The following is a 23,013-nucleotide window of genomic DNA, read 5'->3' as shown; positions in this document are numbered from 1 at the left end:
TGGCAGTATAAAGACAAAAGTTTCAAATTATAATATACAACCTGAAGAAAAATATTTAATTAAATAGTATAATGTTTGTACTCTAGACCCTAGATGTTATATAATGCGTAGAGAGGGATTTGGAAGATGAAAACATGAATACGCATGCGTATAAGCTGACGCTTACGATTCGCGCAAATAATATAAATTCACCTCGTGGAAAAATTGGCTTAAAACCTATAGGGCCTAATTGAATTAATAAACAATAACGGTAAATTTTATCTAGAATTATGTTATCGCTGCAAAGACCAAACTGGCTTGATTTATTGTCAGGTATTAAGATATTTTAAATTTTAAATTTAAATACAATTGTAAATTTAATTGTTAAATTCACATAACAATTTTAATCAAATTCTTATTAAACTCAAGGCCACATAAAACTTGTAGCTAAACCTAGTCAATTATAATATGGAGGAGTTATTTAGGCCTAATAAATAATTTCTCCATGATTAAAATTACGAAGACTCCACACGACGTTCTTTATATACACGCTATAACCCAACATTATATTTGTGGTGGGTTTTTTTTGTGACTAGATATAGTAATGGCCATAAGGAGCACTACCAAAAAATGTTTAACTTTCGTAATATAGTTAGGCCTTAATTACTACTATTCTAAGTCTTCTTAAAACACTTATATCCCACTTCGCCTCTCCAACCTATTCCACACAGAAACACAACCAACAAACATGATTAATTTTACAACTAACACTGTGGTGGATCTTTTAAGATCTTTAAAAATATTAGGCCTAAAATATTTTGAATGGTAGGCAACCCGGGGCTTGAAATTCGCCATAGCAAACTAGCAATTCGCTATACATAATACTAAAGTATCTGCAATGTTTATAGTTGATTTCGTATAGACGATGTTATAACATTAAATAGAATCGTTCTTCTAATGTTTCTATGGATTTCTCATAAATAGACGATGTTATAACATTATTTAGTCTTCGAATTGAATTACATGCTGGTTTATGATTGATTATGTTAAATGTAGGCCTAGGTCAAAGTGGATACTCAAAAGTGAAAACTTAATAAAAATCTGGAAAATATAAACATATTAAAGGATTGCTCACTAAATTGAAATCGTTTTTTAAGACTCGATATTGCTTCTCATAAACTGTCTCTCCAGTGTTGTATTTGATTTGAAAACAAGTCCAAATTAAATATTAATTCCTAAACTTGTAATACAAGCATTGAAATACAGATTTAAATTGGTTTCAAAGTGTTTTGAATGTTATTTTGGTATTTGTAATAAAAACCGAGTAGGAAACATAGCGGATTGAATGTATACAATCACGGTAATTGGATATATCTAATTTATTATATTTCTTGTCAAAAGGCCGCATCACAATTGTCATTCAACGTTGCTATTTTTATTCAATTTTCAAGTAAAAGCTGTCATAAGCGAAGACTTTTTGCAAAACATAAAACACTTAAAAGCAGACATTCTTGCTTTCAATTCAATTTCAGTTTTTTATTTTATTATGTTACCATATAATAATATATCATTTAGGCCTAACTTTAAAAATGTGAAAGTGTTGCAGCAACATAAAGGTCCAAGTGAAGTTGAAAAAAAAAATTGTGCAAGGCTTTGTATAAAATGTCAAGCGATGAGTTGCATCAGGTACCATGATTGTAGGAAAAGTCAACATCCATGGATTTCTTATGTCAAAGGAATTGTCAAGAAAAATGCCAAGCAAATGAGTTGCATCAGGTACCATGAGTGTAGGAAAAGTCAACATCCATGGATCGATTACAATATAAAAACTTTTATAGAATAATATTTATAAAAGAGCTTATTCACTTTCGTTTGTATTTTAACTGGATTGATATCGGATACCGTATTCCGTGACAAACCGTAAACAAATACACTACAAAAGGAATTAAAATATTTGTCGAAATTCAATTTGTGCAGTACCGTAACTAAACAGCTCTAAGCTCTCGTTTAAGATGTCCACTCTCTCGGTAAATACTTATAGTACGAAATGTCTTAAATGTGTCTCTTCGATACACTCAACTACTTTATCTATTTGAGTCCATTTGAAGCATTACAGCGGATAGTTGAGATTCAATTATGTACAAGTTAGGCTCGCTTCGTAAGTTAGCGCCTGAAATGTGATACGCGGCGTGGCGGCGTCGGCGCAAAGCAAGACGTGCTTTTCAACCTAACACTGGCTTAGATTTTCCACAACGGATCACAATTTTATTGGCGTCGTATAAAACAACTATTGCATGCCTAAAAGATGTGGAACTTTGCAGATGTTTATTTTATTTGATTATAGTAAATATGTAAAGCTCTGTCTACACTATCAAAATGTGATGTGCCCATATATGGACATGATGATGTCATATCACTACTATATTTAAGCAAATCACTACCATATTTGGGCACATTAGATTAGAGTCCATAATTGATTCCTTTTTACTCGAAGAGAATAAATCATTTTGGAAGACAATGACGTGGCATTTTACAAAGTAATAGGAATGTGTTATATCTCATCATTCAGAATGAACGCTTAAACTAAAATCCCTTAAAAATAAACTTACGAATTCACTATAAACTTTCTTTTTTTCGTTATGTATAAACTAAGAAGCGCCAATAGCTAGGCTTGTGTTTGTGGGCGTGAAACGTATGCCACAAAGAAGATGTATGTGCAATGTCCAAAACATTCGAGTGCTGATATACACACGTTAAAACCTATACACTAGGCCTACATCTTTCAACGTCGTGTTCATACAAACACAGTTATGCCAGTATCAATTATTTTTAATCCGCAAGGAACTCGGCGACCTGACTTATTTGACTCCTATATATTACACCAGCTTGTTTTTAAACGGTTTATCCCGTCAAAGATGCGTCGTGCAATTATATCGACACATAGCCAAAATTCATTATACTGTCGTAAATGTTAAATTTTACACTAGGCAGATAAAGATAATCACTTTCAAAATTAGTCACAAAACGTGATTTTAATTAGCATTCATGTTCGCGAGTACCGCGGCCGTCCCACGTCGATATCTGTCTCGCCGTACAAAGTGTATAGCGAAATCCCTAAACAGCCATTTTACTAGGCCCATTCCGTCATACATTGCAGACCGACAGGGTAGCCAATTCCCCATACATCCCCAGTCCATTAAGTTCACTGTTCTCTAGGCTCGGTGTTTTTCTACATGGGCTTCGTCAATTCATCGATATATTTAACGTATAAACTTTATTAATAGATTGATAAACTAAATGTATCCGCGCCATCAACGACGATGATACATTAAGAAACTTGCAACTAAGACCTTTTTACAGATTTATATTTTTTTGGTAACTAAGTTATACATTCAGAATATTGCACATGTCAGTTAAGATTTAGACTGAATGATAACATTAATATCATTTATACCATCTTTCGTGAGGATTACACCCACTTGTATTTTATTCTTGGCCTATAAACTGTTGATTCTTATATTTCAGATATTGTATAATTCTTTCTTAATTACAGTTTATTTAAATATGATACAATCATTGTCTTTATTGTTATCGTAATTTTTCTTTTTTTTTCTTTTTAAGGAAAATATTGAACAGATGACGTCATGAAATGTTAAATTGCTCGCTGGTTTTGTCTTATTCAGCAGTGATCAACAATGATCGTAAGTCTTTCTTTTATTCTTTAATATTTATTTAGATATACATTTTGTTTATATAACATATTGTATCATGTAATAATTAGCTGGAAATAATATCTTTGATTGGATTGGATTGCAAGACAAGATGAAATCGAGGGCGCTGTGATTTAACTCTTTAGTCCCTTTTTTTTACCATATTGAGGGTGATCCATCCAGCAATTACTGATCATTAGGGACCTCAGAGGTTCACAGGACAAACATATACACAAGATGCTCTACATAAACAAAGTCTTATTACAAGTCTTACTCCACTCTGAAAAATTTACATGACCCCGACGTGATCATGTAAAATTTTTTTTCTTGTGTTTATCCGTATTAAAGCATAAAAAATACCTTTGTTATAGTTATGGATTTAATTCGTATCGTATTTTACAGAATATTATTGTTTTCTATCTGCGACACAATGAATCAAACATCTCTTAACTCCAACGTCTTAAGCCCATCTAACTGAATTAAAGATGTGATCTAAAATATGTCTTAGAGACGCGAGAGATAATAAAATAATAATATTTACAACCCTTTCTGCGCCAGTCAGGGATTAGCAAATAAAGCGCTTTAAATAATGACATCAATTGGCAGAGAACAACATACAGGCTCCCATAGGTAGACTTGTCTCTGTAGTAACATTTCACACTAAATCACATACGGGTGCTAATTGACTATATCATATCAGGATTTTGCTGTCAACCATTAATTTTATTTTCTGCTCATCCTCTTTGATGGAAATAGACAAAACAGATAATCCATCGTCATTCTATTTGGTTTGTGCAGTCATGGTTCAACTTCATGTGTTCTTCTTCGGTTCTCAGTCGTAACTCTAGGCCTATCTGGTGTTCAGTGATTTGATTTGTTTTTTCTTCGCTGCCGTGGAATTGTACTCCACCTCCTTGAATGTGTACTTTTTTCGGCAATATTTCTCCTCGGTGCTGTTTACCATTTTTTTTTCGTTTTCTTCTTCGCCCAGTCGTGCAAATTTTGTCCACTCTTTCGAATGTGCACCTTTTTTCGACAAAGCATCATCAGATATTTTACAATTGTTATATTCTTTTCACATTCTTCTTCACGCCAATGTTTGTACTGAGATCCACCTCGTCTTCTTCGCTCAGTATTTATACACTTGAATATGTGTTTCTTATTCAACAATATTTATTTTCTTTAAATTATAATAAATAATTTTTTTTTTTTGCTATGGGTATATTATGTCATCATGGTATTCCGAAATAAAAAGATGAACCGTACTTTTTTCTCCCAGATCATGTTTTTTAACATTTTCGTTTGTTTTGACGAATTCAATCTCAAACAGTTTCTATTTTCGTGCAATTTTATTATTGAACAAATATTTACATCAATGTTCCTATTTACCATTTTGATATTTAATGTTGGTCCTCGCCTAAATTTGTTTAAATATAAACTCATTTTAATACGGTATCAGACAGTTCAAGAGAACGCAATCAAGTTAGGTATCTTATTTGACATGCATCAATAATGCATCCCAATAAATGATTGTTTTTGATACTTATTGTCTTTTAGACGAAAATAAAATGTTATTTGAAAAGTGAAAAATACATGCATTGATACATGCATTTCATAATGTAACATTTTTTTGCAGTTTTCAGTTCATGTTCGGATCATTGCCTTTTGGTGTATTCCCTCTGGAAATACTTTCACAAAAGCGTCCTTCCCCAACTGAGACTATTTCAACTTGTTTCTCCTAATCACATGTTTCAAACGCTTTCCCCTGGCGCTACCCTTTATAATGTTATACATTTTGAGGTTTTCGATTAGGGTAAAACAGTTAGGATTAACACTAAATGCTCGTTTGTAGTTAATTGCATATGGTTGATCTCATCGACCTTCAACTGGTGTCTGAAGTTAGTTCATGTGCTGCGTCCATTGGGTGAAAACATTAGCCGTTGGTGTCAAAGGGATTTTTAGCGACAAAACTTTGTGAAGACCGTTGCATGTGTGTTGGCACAGCAAGGTTGTTTATACCTTTAACAGCTTCGATTTCAAAATTTGATTTATTGTTTGAATTTATTTTCAGAGTTTTCAATTAATTTTGTTGCAATTTTAATTATTTGTTGTCATCGCATCAACAATTACAATACTATTAATGGCTGATTTGCACCAAAATAAAAAAAACTATACAACTAAATTTAAATTAGTATTTAAATAATTTATTTCAACATCATTTTCTTCTTCAAGAAAATATAATGAATATTGTTATTTATGTTTGTATAACTGTGTTTGCCGAAATTAATAAAATAAAATAAATAAATTGTCAGGGACGGTTAAATAGTGTATTATTTATTAACAAAATATACATAATTTTCTATTTGACTTACTAATGTGTAGTGTATGAATGTGCCCTTTTGCTGTAGGCCTGTTGGCATCCAATTAATTGTCAGATATAACGTTCCGGTGTGCTCATTCCCTGTGCATAATTGTAGATTTCTGACGCTAGGAATTTCATCAAACCAGTACGGTATTTCTAATGAATACTATGTCTTTATTTAATTTTTATAATAATTTACATGATTGAAAACCACAAGACAACAATAAATATTCAATATGAACATTTCTATAAAATTCCAGTTAATAACAACGAATAAAGAAATCTATTATACGAATATTTCGTGAAACTTTTAATGAAAACATTTCGATTGCGTACGTAAGGCAGTAAGCGCTACCGGGCTTGGTGGATTTAGCCCCTGGTAGATGATGAATCAATACAAATGCATGTTGATTGTTTTCAGCCTAGCAAATATGTTTATTGTCATGGGACACAGTGTTCAGTGAGTGTAGTAATACTCGATAGTTCTGGAACATTTACCGTGTCGAGGCTTTTCAGAGCTTTCACAAACACAGATAGTGTCAATTTTATGTGCTTGCTTTTCCAACGGAAATATACTGCGGTCCAGATCTACGACCCGGAACGATCTTACTCGTTGTTAATACCAAACGAGGATAAACAATAGTGGCGTTCCCAGCACCCAAAAAGACCTCTCTGTCCCGCGAGGAATTGGGGTTGTGCCGACTCTTCTCTGCGTTTAACCACAAAGTCGCTTGGGACACACTAAGATGTATGATGGCCACCTTAAAGGCGGTATCCCCGTGGAACCATAAATTATCAAATAGAAAGTGCAAGAACCTATAAAACTTGGTCCTAACTATAATTCTTTTTTTTTTTAAATACTAGAACAATTAAAGTTATTAACATCCTGTTGATCGTATGACTATGCGTATTATAAGATTGAAAAAAAATAAAAATGTTATTAAACTTATCCTAAACATATTCTTAGTAGAAAATAGCTTCATGCTAGACCTATTTCAACTAAGCAAGAATACTGTATATTTAGCAGGCTAGGGCCTATAATACTTTATCAACCAAATTTACGAATTAATTTTCTTATATGGCGGACTTAACTATTTGATATCGTTAATTAATAACATTAATTAAGTCAAGGTAATCATAAATAAATAAATAGTAGGCCTGAATTTGCTGTTTCGAGCCTGTCTAGATTTATTTATTTCAATAGGCCTAAGTATTTTATATTTAATACTCTGAATGTAATTTAAATTCTTCATAAAGTCTTATTAAATGACAAGCGTGTATGTATGTATTCACTGCAATTTCCAGTTTATAAACATTAAAAAATAATAAAGAAATAATCAATGTATCATCTGTAATTGAATTGTAATGATAAAAAACATTAGAAAATACCAAAAATGTGATATGAAAATAATATGATTTTATGGTGATGACATGAAAGATGATATTAATGTGAATAAAAGTGGTGTTTACGCCACAAAAGAAAGAGAAAAAAAAAAGAAAAAATTCAAACTAACTCAATCGTGTTAATAACCAGATTGCGCTAATAAAACGATAAAGAGAATCAATCGTTAAAATAAACGAAATAATAAAGGCAACAAATTTACATTCATATAAACAACCGTGAACATGTGTGGAAGACATAAAACGTTTGTAAAATTTTAAATTCTTTTGATAAAAGTGCTCTTATAAAATGTGTGCCATCGACATGTAGATCGAATAAATTATTGTAACAATACATTTTTGCTTAAACTAGGCCTACATCGAAATGTCTCATTTTAAATCGTTATTTTGATAAAAAAATATAAACCTGATGGTCCTAAACAGTTATAATTACGGATATCTGTTGAAGTGCATATGTTTTCTTTCATTTATTACACCCGTACATTAAAAGTACAACCTGTATAAAAAAAATTTGTTTTATTTTTTATGAGCAATTATTTTGGCAACTAATTAAATAAGCATGGGTATTCCTCCAAAATAGTAAATTGACCTTTGAAGAAGAAAAACAAGAATAATGGCGCTCTCAACACCTTGGTATGTCGAAACATAAAAAAAATACGTACGAATTATTAATTGAGAAGTTAATGAAGAAAGAAGTTTTGGACTGTAATGTTTAAAGCCGGTTCCTTATACATCTTTCAGCATTCTTATAAATCTCTAGGCCGAAATTCTTTATAGGTACCTGGTCTAGAATAGTGTCGCCTAAACGTACTTATTCTTTTTGCGGTGTGCAACTTTTAGCCCAGACTAATTGCTTTTGCAGATGACCTATTATCAGAAAATGAGAGATTTAACAGCTAGCTTGTATATAATTAGTTTTAGTGTTTACTTAAATGAAAAACAATATTATTTTGATGCATGTATCTTCTAGTTCTACAAGGTAAACAAGGAAAAAATATTAGCTTATTATAAAACAATATTATTTTGATGCATGTTCTTCTAGTTCTACAAGGTAAACAAGGAAAACATATTAGCTTTTTATAAATTAAAATAAAAATTTTACTGTGGCCTATTTTTGATCAGGTCTAACTTTTGTGGTAGAAATATTTTAGTAGGCCTATTGTAAGATGATTTATGAAACAAGTTGTACAAAATGTTATTATTGTTAGTATTAGTAACAAGTTAAACTACGAACATTATCTTGGTGTATCTAAATTCAAAATGTTTATGCGCATTAATGCAACGTAAGTGAGTTGGCCAATCACAAGCGATGTATTATTCTGTCGCTTTTCATTGGTTGTCAACACGCTTGCGTTGCATTTACGTACTTGCGTCTTATAGTGAGAATCAAGCTCAAGATATGTTTACGTTGGTTTCAGATTTTACTATTCATTAATTAAACAAATAGGCCTATTCAAGTTGAGTAAATTTGAGTAAAACATTAAAAAGTGTACCACTTTTTTATGTTTTATTTTAATGTCAATATTTACCTTTTTGCGCGTGCGTTTATTGGTTGCAGTAAAATCAGACTCTCATGTTTTGTAGGCTTCGCTTATTGTTCATTTTGGCATTTGACAGGCTAGACCTTCGTCCAAACTAGCTCTGATTTACGCTTCAATTTGTCGATGGACCCTAGGGCCAAACTATAGACACTCCAAAACTTTATGAAACACGCAATTTATGGGCATGAAACAAACTACTCAAATTCCCTGTGGTGGCTGGTATTTCAGCCAGGTGCCCCGGATGACAATTTATGACAAATAGTGCAAAGAATGACGGGAAATGTTTACGGTACATAACTTGTGTGAAACTTTCTAACTTCACTGGCAATGACGTATTTATATTTTACTTTGTCATCGCATAAATGTGTGTCAGTTTCTTTATTTGAATATCAATTGAAGGAAAACGTGGCGAAACTTTCCAAAATAATAGTTTGTCAGTCATAATAATTTAAGTTAAATCATAATGATAATAATACTACTTGCGTGTTTTCACGCTCACACAAAATGTTAAAAAATATTCATAATCACCATTAATATTGTATCATATTTATGACCTTCCAGATCATCTTCTATCATGACTCGCACGCACCCCTATCATATCATCATTTTAATCATTATCATTTTCATCATCTTTTTTTTAATCTAAGCCGTCGATTTAGCAATACTGTTCGATTTAGCAACACTATTTTTGTTTATAGTTCTTTATTAAATTAGTAAGTAACGTGTGTAAAATGTTTTCAATTTCGTGTCATGAAATCCACACCACACGCATACAAAACGTGTCTGTTACATCAATTTGCTTATTCGAATGTAAAAGAATGTTGTTTTATGTTTCTCCAGGTTTATATCGTTTACCAGCTCCCATAATTCAATTCCTTAACGATGAAGTTACCATAAGTTGAGAGGGCTCTTGCATTACGACGCGCCGCGACGGTTGAGGGCGGCGAAGAGTTCATTAAATTTTCTCCAAGGTTGATTTAACATTTTTTTTTTTTCGGCAGGAGTATAAATAACTAGAGTAACTAAATTATATAGAGTATTATGATACGCGGCGTAGTAGAGTACGCGCAACGCAAGTGACCAATCAAAGCCAATTTTTACTACAATATAGGTAATATGCCTAAATATGGTAATATGCCTAATGGTAATATGCCAAAGCTAACGTTGTACATTCTAAATAGAAAGTGATCCTGGTCAGCTAATAATATGAGAGTAACATTGTTTTTAATGTATTCATATTTTTCCGGGGAGGTTTTCTTTAGCATCAGGATGTACACTATACCATTAAAGCATGGAAAGTTCAATGCCAATAATAATACGTACAGAATATATTGGTCGTTGACAGAGCGAAGAAGTTGATTTACTCTACCAACCGTTTACTTTATACTAACTTTCCTTTGTACTTAATGCAATATTTATAGTCTTAAAATTTGAATTATATCTAATAAATTAGAAAGTAAACGATAGTAAACAGTATAGGTCCAGCAGTTCAATGATCTAGCTATCTAGTCCCGGTGGTGGATCAACTGGGACCCATCACGCATCATGAGACCCCTTTAGATTACATTCAGTATCGTGTTCATAATTCTTTTGTGTTAATACACATTACATATACTATCAATTTCCACAGTCCTGGTGTCGTTAACATTCTAAACAGCTGTGAAAGATGACGATCACAAACATCTACTTTGATTTCGAGAAAAAAAAGTTATAAACATACAGCTATCATTTTAAAATAGGCCTATTTGACAAGAATTACGACGACTGCTCCGTGTTGGCGGTATACCTGCAAACTGTCGTAAATAACCAATCTTTCAGTTTAATACAACTCGTAAATTTCACAACTAAATATGGAACAAAAGTAAATAGGTTTAATATTTAATAGTGTGTAAATTGCTACTGATCGGTGTTATTTCAGACCCGTGTGAGTCCACCTTTAAACGAGTTAAGTACGTGGTTACTATCAGTTTATCTTACTTCAGACCCGTGTGAGTCCATCTTTAAACGAGTTAAGTACGTGGTTACTATCAGTTTATCTTCAGATCCGTGTAAGTCCACCTTTAAACGAGTTAAGTACGTGGCTAACTATCAGTTTATCTTACTTTTCCCAGTGTTTTTACATGGTGTTGATTTTCACAACACAGAACACGATGATTAACCCCAATCTGGCCAATTTCATCCGGAAAGTGACCAAGACTGACCGATGAAAAGTCAAGTATAAATTCGCGTGTGAATTTGCACCACAGAGGGCGAAAGTCGTCTGTATATTCGGTCATCGACATTCGGACATTGGCCTCCAGTGGATACTTGTTGAAAGGTGACCGCTATCGTCGAGTGATCGTTTTGGTTATTGGAATGTGACGTCAACATCCGGGTCATGGAAATGAAATAAATAAGCTTGTAATATCCAGCATTAATTATAATAATATTTAATACATTAAAATGAATAACTTCCATTTCTTTCCTAAAAAAACTTGAAAAATGAAGATTAATAAAATCAGACTTCGAATATGCCGTTTTGCAGTTATATTATAATAACGTTATTAATTTCCGTAAAACAAAAAACAAGCAAAAATTCGTCAAAGTGAATAGGATGATGATCCATAAAACAAAAAGGAACAATATATCTTTACTAAAAAGACAAACAAAACATATCACGTGTCAAATTTCTTTTCACAATATTCAGCAATGTTCGAAATACATTCTTTATACAGTAGGACTATTCCATTTTCACCAAATTTAAAAATGAGTTGAAATAATTATATAACACAGCTATCATATTAACATAATTGAATTAGGCAATGTATTATGCCTAACTGTGTAAATTAGAAAAGTTTTCTGTCAAAAGAGGGCGGTTGTTAATTTACATAATTTGTGTACGCGCATGTTCACACTGTCGTCGTCTATCCTTGTCTGAAAACGAATGTTTATTAAATTAAAAATATGGAACAATTTAGATTGTTTTTTGTTTACATAGACCACTATTAATGTATTCACACACAACAAAAACTGTATTATTATTTATTATACGTACTTTTTGGTTTAAAAGGTTAATCTGTGTAAGTCTGTACTAAAACAGCCTCATAAACTATCATAATTAATAAGCCGCGCGAGGTATTGAAAGTATTTACCAATTTATTTTAAACCAATGTTAATCATACCCTGCGTGTTATTCAGACTTTTTATTGGTGTTAAGTCTAAATTTGTTGTTTTCGTCGAAATAACTTTAGGCATTGATTTATATAAATATTGTTATTGTTGTCCTTTATCTAAATTATATTTGATTTGATTATATCTTTTGCAGCAATGCCATTTATTTTAATTCTCTTTGACGTGTTGTACTATCCTATTCTTTCATGATAACAACTTATAAGTGATAAGTAGATATTCCAAAAATGTAGCCTTATAATAAATATACACTATATTATATAGTCTATGGCCTATGAGTTCATTGGCGTTCATTGTCAATGTAATAGACTATTTCAACTATACAGTGAAAATGTTTTTGTTCATCTAGTATAGGGTAAGACAGAGAGAGCCAGTTTGAATGTTTATTATGCATTATACACTTTTTTAATGTATTGGAAAAGTTTTAAACTATACAAAAATATATACCTTCTTCTTTGATCAAGTAGGATATCGGCCAAATAGGCGTATGAAATAGGCCTACAGTATTCACCTAATAGACTGCGTTTGTACCGTTGATATGCGTGCCGCGCCATAATACACCCTCATTTACATATTTATACCCATATTAGGAAAAAAAGCACGATGTGTAAAATCTGGAGAACTAAACTGAATATTGCAAATGTGTTGTTTATTGAAAGTTGTTCGTCATTTTAAAGAGCATACAGGTGGTTAACAAACTATTCAGATAATCTTTAATTTATTCAAATTCGTTAACATGTGGTTTTTAGTGGTTTTTTAATAGCACAGAAAACATACTGGATTACGTAATAATTATTCAACATATACTGTTCAATCTGTTTCTATATAAGGTCAACAGTTCCAATGTTTAAACATGTTTTAACATTATTTTTCATAAACCTTTTCTTTTTCATTTTTTTCATAGGCCTATGGTCGTGGTACATACATTATTATACTGTAAAGATATTCCTTTAGAACAGAAATATCAAAACACCTAATACAGATATTGCTTTATTTTACGACAAAATATCGACAGTTTTACGGACCTAATAACGCTAGAAGTTCGAGAACAAACACAAAATCAAACGCTGGCGTTAAATCTTAACAGTTGCCGAGATCGTTGATGTACGAGTCCAGCAAGACGTTGTGTATCCATTTCTAAGTAAATTAAATAAAACATTCAATTTATTGCCTGGTGATATTTCTCTGACTAAGTAGACTTATTATCCAATGAGATACGAATGAAGTATGAAAAACTAACAGGTCTGTAATTATCTCGACTTATGTGTAAATTAGAAACAAAAACCGTTTGTGTTTGTAATTGACTGGGAAGATAAATTTACGACGCGTCGAGCGTGCAAAACACGCAGCGAACAGACGACGTTTTGTATACGCGCTCAGTAATATTATTTACGAGTTTGAGAACATTATTCAACGACACCCAAGTGAATGCAAAATGCTATTTAGCAAATTTACCGACATATTTTACAGTAACGTTTTGAGAAACGTCAAAAATAAGCAAAACAATTAACCGCGTGTGACGTTTAAATGAAACAAGAATAAGGAAAATTTATTTTGCTATCAGAAAGTGGATTTTAACATGATTTCTTGTGTACTACTGGTGATAAATCAGCCTGAGTACTAACTAAGCACCGCTGAACTAAGTCCCATTATTCTATAATAATCTTGAAAACGATTAAACGTTAATCTGCGTGGCAATAATTTACGCGCTGACGTAACGTTAACCGGCCCTTCAGAGCGCACACTTAACTTAAGCAAAGATTTCTTTAATTCAGTCAATCTTATATTTACAAAAACCATTATAAAAAGAATTCCGAATAAAATACAGTACATTTTAAGGTGAGGCCTAACGTGACAACTATTTCAGCTTTATAAATACAGTTTTGATAGACTCCTACCAGGCGTTTCAACTGCCAATCAAATAAAACGTCTGGCACTGAATACGTTTGTTACTAGTGAGTTTGAACTGGCCTGTAACGATCAGCAAGCGTTTGCCGTCACTGAAAAACTAAAACCACGAAGACAAATAATTAATTAATGTAGCGACACTTGGTAACACTTCATGTAAACGTAATTATTTTTCATTAGGGGACTTTGATAAACCACCGAGGTAATCGTGCAAACACCAAACGGCTCCGGTAGCCTTCTTACTAGTAGGATCCAAATATAGGACTATTCGTACTAGGGGTACTGCTACATCATTTCGATCCCAGCAATCAGCTCAGCAGCTTGCGTGTAACCTGAACCATTTTTAAGGCGTACTCTCGGGGTTCCCTCTCACCTGGGCCAAAATACATTACAATTTGTTTTATGTACCCAAAAATCCGGGCGATTTCCGCTAAACGGCACGAAATCACCGAAAAACAGCTATTTTTTGGAGGTTTTTTCAATGTAACTTTGTTATTAATTGACCGATTTATATGGCTGTTTCGACATTGTAATGCCTAATTAAGTACCTACGATGTCATGTTATTTTTAATTTAAAAAAACTTAAAACGTCGTCGGCATTGATTTTTAAAGTTAGACGATTTGAAAATTGCCCTGTGTTAAAGAATAGGCTTGTTTTGCCAATTTGTTGAGATCTTTACAAAAACGTTCATAACGTTTGACCTAGTTATCCAATGATATTGGCTGTTCCACCATGCAAAAGCTAATCAATCAAGCTTTCTAATGACCTAAAGTAAAATGTGATTGGTTCAGATACTTCGTCGGCACAGCCCCTTTTTTGAAGCAGTGTCTTGGTTTGTCAGTGACCGACTAGTGTTAAAGGATAGGCGAAAATTTTCGAAGTCGTCCAACGTTTCCTGAGCAGTCAGAACGTAACGTTAAAACTAAAATTACAGTTGCTGAAAAACTACTTATCCAAAACGCTTTATTTTTTCACGAAAGTTAAGAGTTATTATCCCTTATTTGTAATATGTAAATGTATTTAAGATAAGGGAACAGGATTTTTTATATAAGTAGTTTTAAAACACTTGATTTATTTGAAAACCACCAGCGTGGTTTTGCCGTATTGGCGGACTCGTCCATTTTACTAATAGGAAAAGGATTGTAGCACAAAACGTTGAATTTGACCTATATGGTTTCCATTTCTGTTTTCTAATGTCAAATTAATATTATATTATTAGTATCTCTATGTAATATATAATATATTCATATTGTACTAGTTAGCATCTACATACCGTTATACTGCACTTTAAATTTGTTTTTGGTGATTTTTCAATGAATTGTATACACAGGGAGTTGGTATACCATTGGTTCTACTAAAATTAGTATTACTTTTATTTGTTTGTGCAATATTTGAAGATTGCTACAAAAATAGAAATAATTTTAATATAATATATTTAACAGATTAAGTGTACGCACTATGCATATGGAACAGATTACCTATCGGGCGTAGTTCAGTATGATATTCTATTATTACCTTCTGTATCAGCCTCCGCCCTTTTGGGCTTTTTTTTTCCTACACAATACTTATTGTTAATGTACCATAGTTATTTTAAGGGGAGTAGTCTCCTAATAAATAGTTCTTAGCACTCTAACATTGTTCTTTTGTACCTATTGTATTGTTTTCTTTTCTTTTATTAAAAACTTTTGTTAACTGTCTGAAAGTTACATCCTAGTAAAGTGGAACGACCCAACATGGTTCATTAAACACCACTGTGTTAGGGAGCAGATTGAGATCAACTGATAAGAGCCCAACGCACTAAAATTAAATAGGCCAAAAAAACAAAACAAATTGTAATGAGTTGCCCTGTTTGGTTAAGCGTCCGTCTGGGTGGTTAATAGTTTAGCTATATTGCATGTCTCTACATATTATTCCATCAAATTACGAAAAGTAGCAAGGCTGGCATTGTTAATTTCTTTAATATATAGCCTTTTGAATAATGTTTATGCTGCGTGCGTACATGCGCAGTGTGGTCTGCCTCCTGCGCGCTGCATGTCGGCTAATGATGTGAGTTTTTTGTCGCCAAAGGCAATATTTCGCACCTCCGCATCCTTAGTAGATTAGTAAGGTCGACCCCTGTAGATTTACCTTTCAACAATCTGATCAAATGTCAACTTCCTTCATTTGGTTTGTTTTACCATCTATTGAATCACGATGAATGATTCCCCTACCTTCAGATATTAAGAAAAATATGTTTAGATAAGAAAGTCTAATTAATGTTCCGCATTATAAAAATTAAACATCTGCGTGATCTGATTTGTTTACACTTCATTGATAGAATAAACGTCCAAAGTTGAGGTCTGAAGTATTAGTTGTATAATATGAATAACAAAGAATTACTTGTATTAATACCCAACTGGTTTTTATGGAACAATAAAATATTCAAACCAAAGAAACAATAAAAGTCCAAAGTGCATTCGGTTGTTGTGTCAAGAAGGATTTTAAGTGAATATCAAAAACTACAGTATTTATTAAAATAAATACCAACAATGGAAGACAGCAACAATAAATATCGATTGCTTGAAGAGCTTGCCGACGCAGTAATTGGATTCCAAAGTTGTTACAGACAACCGAAGTGTTGCAGTAACATGGTACAACAGGAACTCATGGACAGTGCGATCAAACACGATTTGGGCTTAACCAAATCGTATCATGTTGGAAGTGAGTATGAAGGTATGCCTAACCATTTGTGTAACGACTCTGATATAATGCTACAACTACTAGATTCTCCAATTATTTTATGGTCGCAGAAAGAAAAACACGAAATGCAAAACTACTGTGTTGCTGAACTTAATTCAAAAGACCCAGTTTATACGAAACTTAGGGCAAGCAGGCACTTGAATCAAATACTGGATTCCAATTATAGCGGAATGATTAATAATGACGAATATCTGAAGTCCGATTGGTTAAAAAAACCGGTCGTCAAGAATAATACGATTATACCGTTTATTAAAACGCATGGCCCTGCACTTGTATACAAGCCCGAAAGAACATTGAAAACGACGGATTTTGTATTTTGTTTTAAATGTCAGTCATGGCCCTCAATCACAGAGGATTATTTCAAGAGAAAGAGACCGACTAACTGGCCATCACAACAGCTATTGCAAACGATATTCCTTTCGGAATGTTTAGTCGTTCCAGTTGGACGCTACTGGAGTTCATCAAAAGACACTGAATGGAGACTATCCTTTTCTTTAGCTGAAAAAGCACTAATTTACAATTTGAATGAACCTTACTATAGATGTATGTTTGTTTTAAAAGCACTTAAAAACAGATATATTACTTATAGTGATACCTGCCAACCAACGCCATTTTGTTCTTATTTCATAAAAACTGCGTGCTTGTGGATGTGCGAAACAATTGAACACAATCACTCAAATATCATGGGTTTGATAACAACTGCATTAAACTGGCTCATAAACTGCTACACAAGTAAATATCTACCACATTATTTTGTTCCTCAACAAAATCTCATTAGTCATTTGTCAAAAGAATGCTGTGACCATGTAATAGAAGATTTGACAATGTTAAAAAGAGATCTCTGGGTAGTGGTGATGTCAAGTGTTATTGAGTGCCCTCAGGTGAAATGTGTCATCGGTAATATGTGTGATAACCTGATGATTCCTAGATCACATGATTATGATTTTGATTACACAGCAATGAAAACAAACATATTGAAACACACTAAAGCTGAAAGATCAATTTTACAAGCGATTTCACAGTTACGACCTGAAAGTAGATTTTATGATATCTATGAGCATTTGGAAGTATCAAGGCTAGCTAGTGGAGGCCTACATGATAGATTTGGTTCCTTAGCATTGGCTAATATTGCCGACGAAATTGGCAACCACCCGAAAATATTGGAAATTGTAGAAAACATTGTTATGCCGATTGCAGAAAATATTCATAAAGTAGTGCCAGAAGGCTTCGGAAAAACATCAAAACAGTGTCTTTATCGGTATTTAGGTGATCTGTTGACTTCGTTAATTATTCGTTTTGAAAACAAATTTCCCGGTACAGATTTAAGTCCCTACCTGGGCAAACCACTGCATTATTACAAATTAGGAGGTGAAATGGTCTTCCCTAATGGATGGAGTGACCAAGGTATCGGTGGCATAACTCTGCTTTTGAAATACCATTATTCAATGGCAGATTATGAAATAGTAAAAGAGCTACTTGAAGATGTTGTACCAAACATCATTTTTGAAGTAGAGACAAATAAAGAGTTAACATCAAAACTTCCTGATATAGTTATATATTCGGAAGACTTTTTTATGCGTAGGCCTTGCTCGTGGAGAAATGACAAGTTACAGCAACAGATCAAACTCTCCGGAAAGGATTTTTATCGGCTGCATCCAGTTGCATTTGTCTTTTATCTAAAGTCATTAGTATCTCTTACAGAGGGAGACATAGGCAATGCTTATACTTTTATTGAATACATGACTGAATTGTCGGAAATTATTGTATTTCTTCCTACATATCGTTCCACTTTAGAATTAATTAGAATGATTGAAATCGAAATTATACAAACAGAAAGACTGCTTTACTTTCCGGATGCGTGTTATACATCTGGTGAAACCAGCATCCACAGACAAGGTTTTCTTTGGTACGGATGAACTAGTCCTAAGCCTACTCTGTATCGGAGTTAACTATGAGCACCGATTATTCAGTCTTTAATAAAACAAAATGGGAAAATCCAGGGTTTTCCTTTGTTTGGCTTTCTTTTCTTTTCCCAGATATTTTGTATTCGAATTGTTACTCTCTCGCGATACCATTTGGGTAACCTGAATTTTGGAAGGTCCCGCAACATGGTTTTACCCTACAAAATCCTTATTCCTCTACCGTCAGAAAAATGTGTTTAGATCAGAAAGATTAATTATACTATTGTATTCCGCATTATGAAATGAATACATCTGGGTGACCTGATTTGTTTACACTTGATAGAATAAACGCCCAAAGCTTAAGTCTGAAGTATTATTTGTATAATAAAATAACAATAATAATAATAAATAATAATGAAAAATCATAGATGCAAGAGAAAAAATATCACGATACACACCAAGAAATGTCAACAAAAGGGAGAATTAAAACCATCTAGCACACTGGCCTCTGATATGATATCAATGAGTTAAAAGCTGAACAGTTACAGATTAAATCTAAGTAATAGGAAGCAATAACAAGGGAGAAGTGAAACAATGCAAACTAGCACGTTTACGAGGATTAAAAGTTAAGGTTACAAGAGCTGTAATGCAATAATGAAAACGGAACAATTAAACTGAACGTCCCCAAACTTGGCAGTTATTACAAATAAAGATTCCTCTATATTAATCTGTAATCAAGTTAAGAATAAATTAGGTAATTTATATATTTAAGAATGTTTATAAAAAGCTACGTTTAAATCTTCAACACGCTGTGTGTCCAAGTGCTTGAAATCTGATTACAGGCTCTGCATAAACATCATTCGCGTAACATGCCTCATGTACTTTCGAAAATATTTCGTGACATAAGTATCAAAGGTCAAAACCTTATGTTTTCGGTTATTTTTGAACAAAATTTTCTGAACATTTTAACACCAATATCAAGACTCTGTAATTTTTAGTTACGTAGATATGAACATTTTTTATGCCATATATGAGTCAAAGGTCACAAAATGGAATTCCTGGTCATGTTTCAACATAATGTTTAAAAAGGGTAAATATAAATAATATGTATATTCTGAACATTTCACGCCAATATCAAGACTCTGTGATTTGCAGTTACGTATATATAAACGCCATGCCATATATAAAGGTAACAAAATGGAATTTCCGGTCATGTTTCAGCAAAATGTTCAAAAAGTGTAAATATAAACATATATTTTTGAACAATTTGACACCAAATACAGCTGTCTACTACAAGCGGTTACCGATTTTCAAAAATTAGCGGCCATCTTTTTTAACGTCAAATTTTGAACTTTTGCGGTAGTGCGATTTGGGTAAACTTTTGATATTTTATTGTAATTCATCAAAACACAATTTCTTGCAATTTTTTGGGGTAATGAAACAGTTTGACTTGACTAGAGGAGGAAGGAGTGAACCACCATATGGACGGTTCAGTAGTTCTATAGAAGAACTCATGACCCTTTATCATAGATATTTAAAGATTAATACATTATTGTGTACTAGGAGTGTTCATAAATTTTGGTACGTTAGTTTATGATTGTATTGACAACTAGGCCTGTGTTAATTTTGTTTTTCTAATTACCAACTGTGGTACATCACGGCCCGGCTGCAATGCAGTCTCACTAGCTAGGCCTGGCTAGACCTAGCTACAGTGTTGAACTTTAGGATACTCTCATACGGTATAACTTGTTTATGGCGTTATTCTGAGATTATATATTGTTTTTGGTTAAATCTTTATAGTCAATTTATGTTTAGATTTTGAGTAACATAGCTTGGCGATTATACTACAATATTAATATTACTACTGCTGCTATACTATGGCTAGATCGACAAAATTGATTGACAAAATGTCAACGGAGAATACGCCTTTTACACGAAACGGAAGACATCTTCGATCGATGACAAACAATGCGGTGCAACAAAGCGCAACCAACAGAAATAACAATTAACATAGCGTTTTCAGCCTATTTTCGGAGGACAAGTTACTTAAAAATTCGTAACTCCTCAACGGACTGTCATATGGAAAAAATGTTTAATCTTAAAAGATTAGCCTACATAAAAAAATCCATCGAAAAAAACACCACAGTGTATAAGCATAAGCGCCGCGACTGCACCGCGAATAAGTGATGAGGTGACAAACGCCTATGATTATACACTGTGGTGTTTTTTTCGATAGATTTTAAGCAGTTAAAACAATTTTTTTCAATCACACAGTGATGTAGGCCAATGTTTTACAGTATTTTTTTTTCTCATACGATCATCCGTTCAAGAGTTACGCTTTTTTAATTAACATGGTGTCCTGAAATCCCCTAAAAACGCTATGTTATTTCTGTTTGTTTTACGCTTCGTTACACGGCATTGTTCGTCATCGATCGAAGATGTCTTCTGTTTTGTGTAAAAGGCGTATTCTCCGTTGACATTTTGTCAATCAATTAGCTAGCCATACTTGGTGCACGGAGAACGCGCTGTTCGATGTGGTTGCCATTGTATAGACTTTGTTTGCTATTGTTTTAGAAACATCTTTTAGTCATGGTACGCAAGTTAAAGGAAGATACAAATAAAAATACGTTGGAAGATTTTATTTGTGAATTTTGATGAATCGTTAGCTGCTTTGACTTTGCCTGTACACATTTACATGTTAAATATCTACTATGGAAGACAGCAACAATACATATCAATTGCTTGAAGAGCTTTCCGACGCAGTAATTGGATTCTATAGTTGTTGCAGACAACCTAAGCGTTGCCATACCATAGTAGATCAGGAACTCAGAGACAGTGCGGACAAACACAGTTTAAAATATATCAAAATGTATGAAGTTGGAAGTATGTTTGAAGGTATGCCTGACCATGTGTGTAACGACATTGATGTAATGGTACTACGAGATAATATAATGGTACAAGATGATGCTCCCATTATTTTATGGTCGCAGAAAGCAGAACACGAAATGCAAGATGACTTTGTAGCTGAACTTATTTCAGAAGACCCAGTTTATATGAAGCTTAGGGCAAACAGGCACTTGGAACAAACACTGGATCCCAATAGCACAATTAATGATGATGGATATCTAAAGACCAATGTGTATAACAAACTGGCTGAGAATATACAGTATACTGAAACGCATGGTCCTGCATAATTATGTAGTAAGTTATGGCAGACAAAAATATGATTTTGTATTTTGTTTTAAATGTCAGTCGTGGCCATCAATCACAGATGATTATTTCGAGAGAAAGAGACCGAATAACTGGCCAACACAAAAGCTATTGCAAACGATATTCCTTTCGGAATGTTTTGCCGTTCCAGTTGGACGCTATTGGAGTTCATCAAAAGACATTGAATGGAGACTATCCTTTTCTTTAGCTGAAAAAGAACTAATTTACAATTTGAGTGAACCTTACTATAGATGTATGTTTGTTTTAAAAGCACTTAAGAACAGATATATTACTTACAGTGATACCAGCCAACCAACGCCATTTTGTTCTTATTTCATAAAAACTGCATGCTTGTGGATGTTCGAAACAATTGAACACAATCACTCAAATATTATGGGTTTGATAACAACTGCATTAAACTGGCTCATAAACTGCTACACACGTAAAAATCTTCCACATTATTTTGTTCCTCAACAAAATCTCATTAGTCATTTGTCAGAAGAATGCTGTGACCGTGTAATAGAAGATTTGACAATGCTAAAAAGAGATCTCTGGGTAGTGGTGATGTCAAGTGTTATTGAGAGCCCTCTGGTGAAAATTGTTATCGGTGATATGTGTGATAACCTGAAGATACCTAGCTCACATGATAATGATTGTGATTACACAGCCATGAAAACAACCACACCATTGCCCGCTATTGCTGACCAAAAGGGCAACTACCCGGAAATATTAGAAATTGTAGAAAACATTGTCATGCCGATTGCAGAAAATATTGATAAAGTAGTGCCAAAAGGCTACGGAAAAACATCAAAACAGTGTCTTTATCGGTATTTAGGTGATCTGTTGATTCCCTTAATAGTCCGTTTTGAAAACAAATTTCCCGGTACAGATTTAAGTCCCTACCTGGGTAAACCACTGCATTATTACAAATTAGGAAGTGAAATGGTCTTTCCTAATGGATGGAGTGACAATGGTATCGGTGGCATAACTCTGTTTTTGAAATACTATTATTCAATGGCAAATTATGAAATGGTAAAAGAACTACTTGAAAATGTTGTACCAAACCTTCTCGAAGTAGATAAATGTATATATA

At 33.2% G+C, this 23,013-nt stretch overlaps 1 protein-coding gene and 1 long non-coding RNA gene across 3 annotated transcripts in view; one reads left to right on the top strand and one right to left on the bottom strand.

The window, feature by feature from the left end:
- LOC144835755 (uncharacterized) overlaps window positions 1–23,013 on the bottom strand; it is a 167,438-nt gene that overhangs the window by 7,153 nt on the left and 137,272 nt on the right. The window lies entirely within an intron of this gene.
- The window catches only part of LOC144835733 (mediator of RNA polymerase II transcription subunit 15-like), an 87,865-nt gene continuing 68,511 nt past the window's right edge, over window positions 3,660–23,013 (top strand). For both annotated transcript variants that reach the window (XM_078690814.1, XM_078690815.1), the window contains exon 1: window positions 3,660–3,680. In XM_078690814.1, the coding sequence (XP_078546940.1) occupies window positions 3,675–3,680 (6 nt within the window). In that variant the 5' untranslated portion in view covers window positions 3,660–3,674. The remainder of the gene's footprint in view (window positions 3,681–23,013) is intronic.

This window comes from Antedon bifida, chromosome 2 (genome assembly GCF_963402885.1).
Source record: "Antedon bifida chromosome 2, ecAntBifi1.1, whole genome shotgun sequence".
Classification (NCBI taxonomy): domain Eukaryota; kingdom Metazoa; phylum Echinodermata; class Crinoidea; order Comatulida; family Antedonidae; genus Antedon; species Antedon bifida.
The sequence above is the reverse complement of the archived record's forward strand: the minus strand, read 5'-3'. Positions and strand labels throughout refer to the sequence as shown.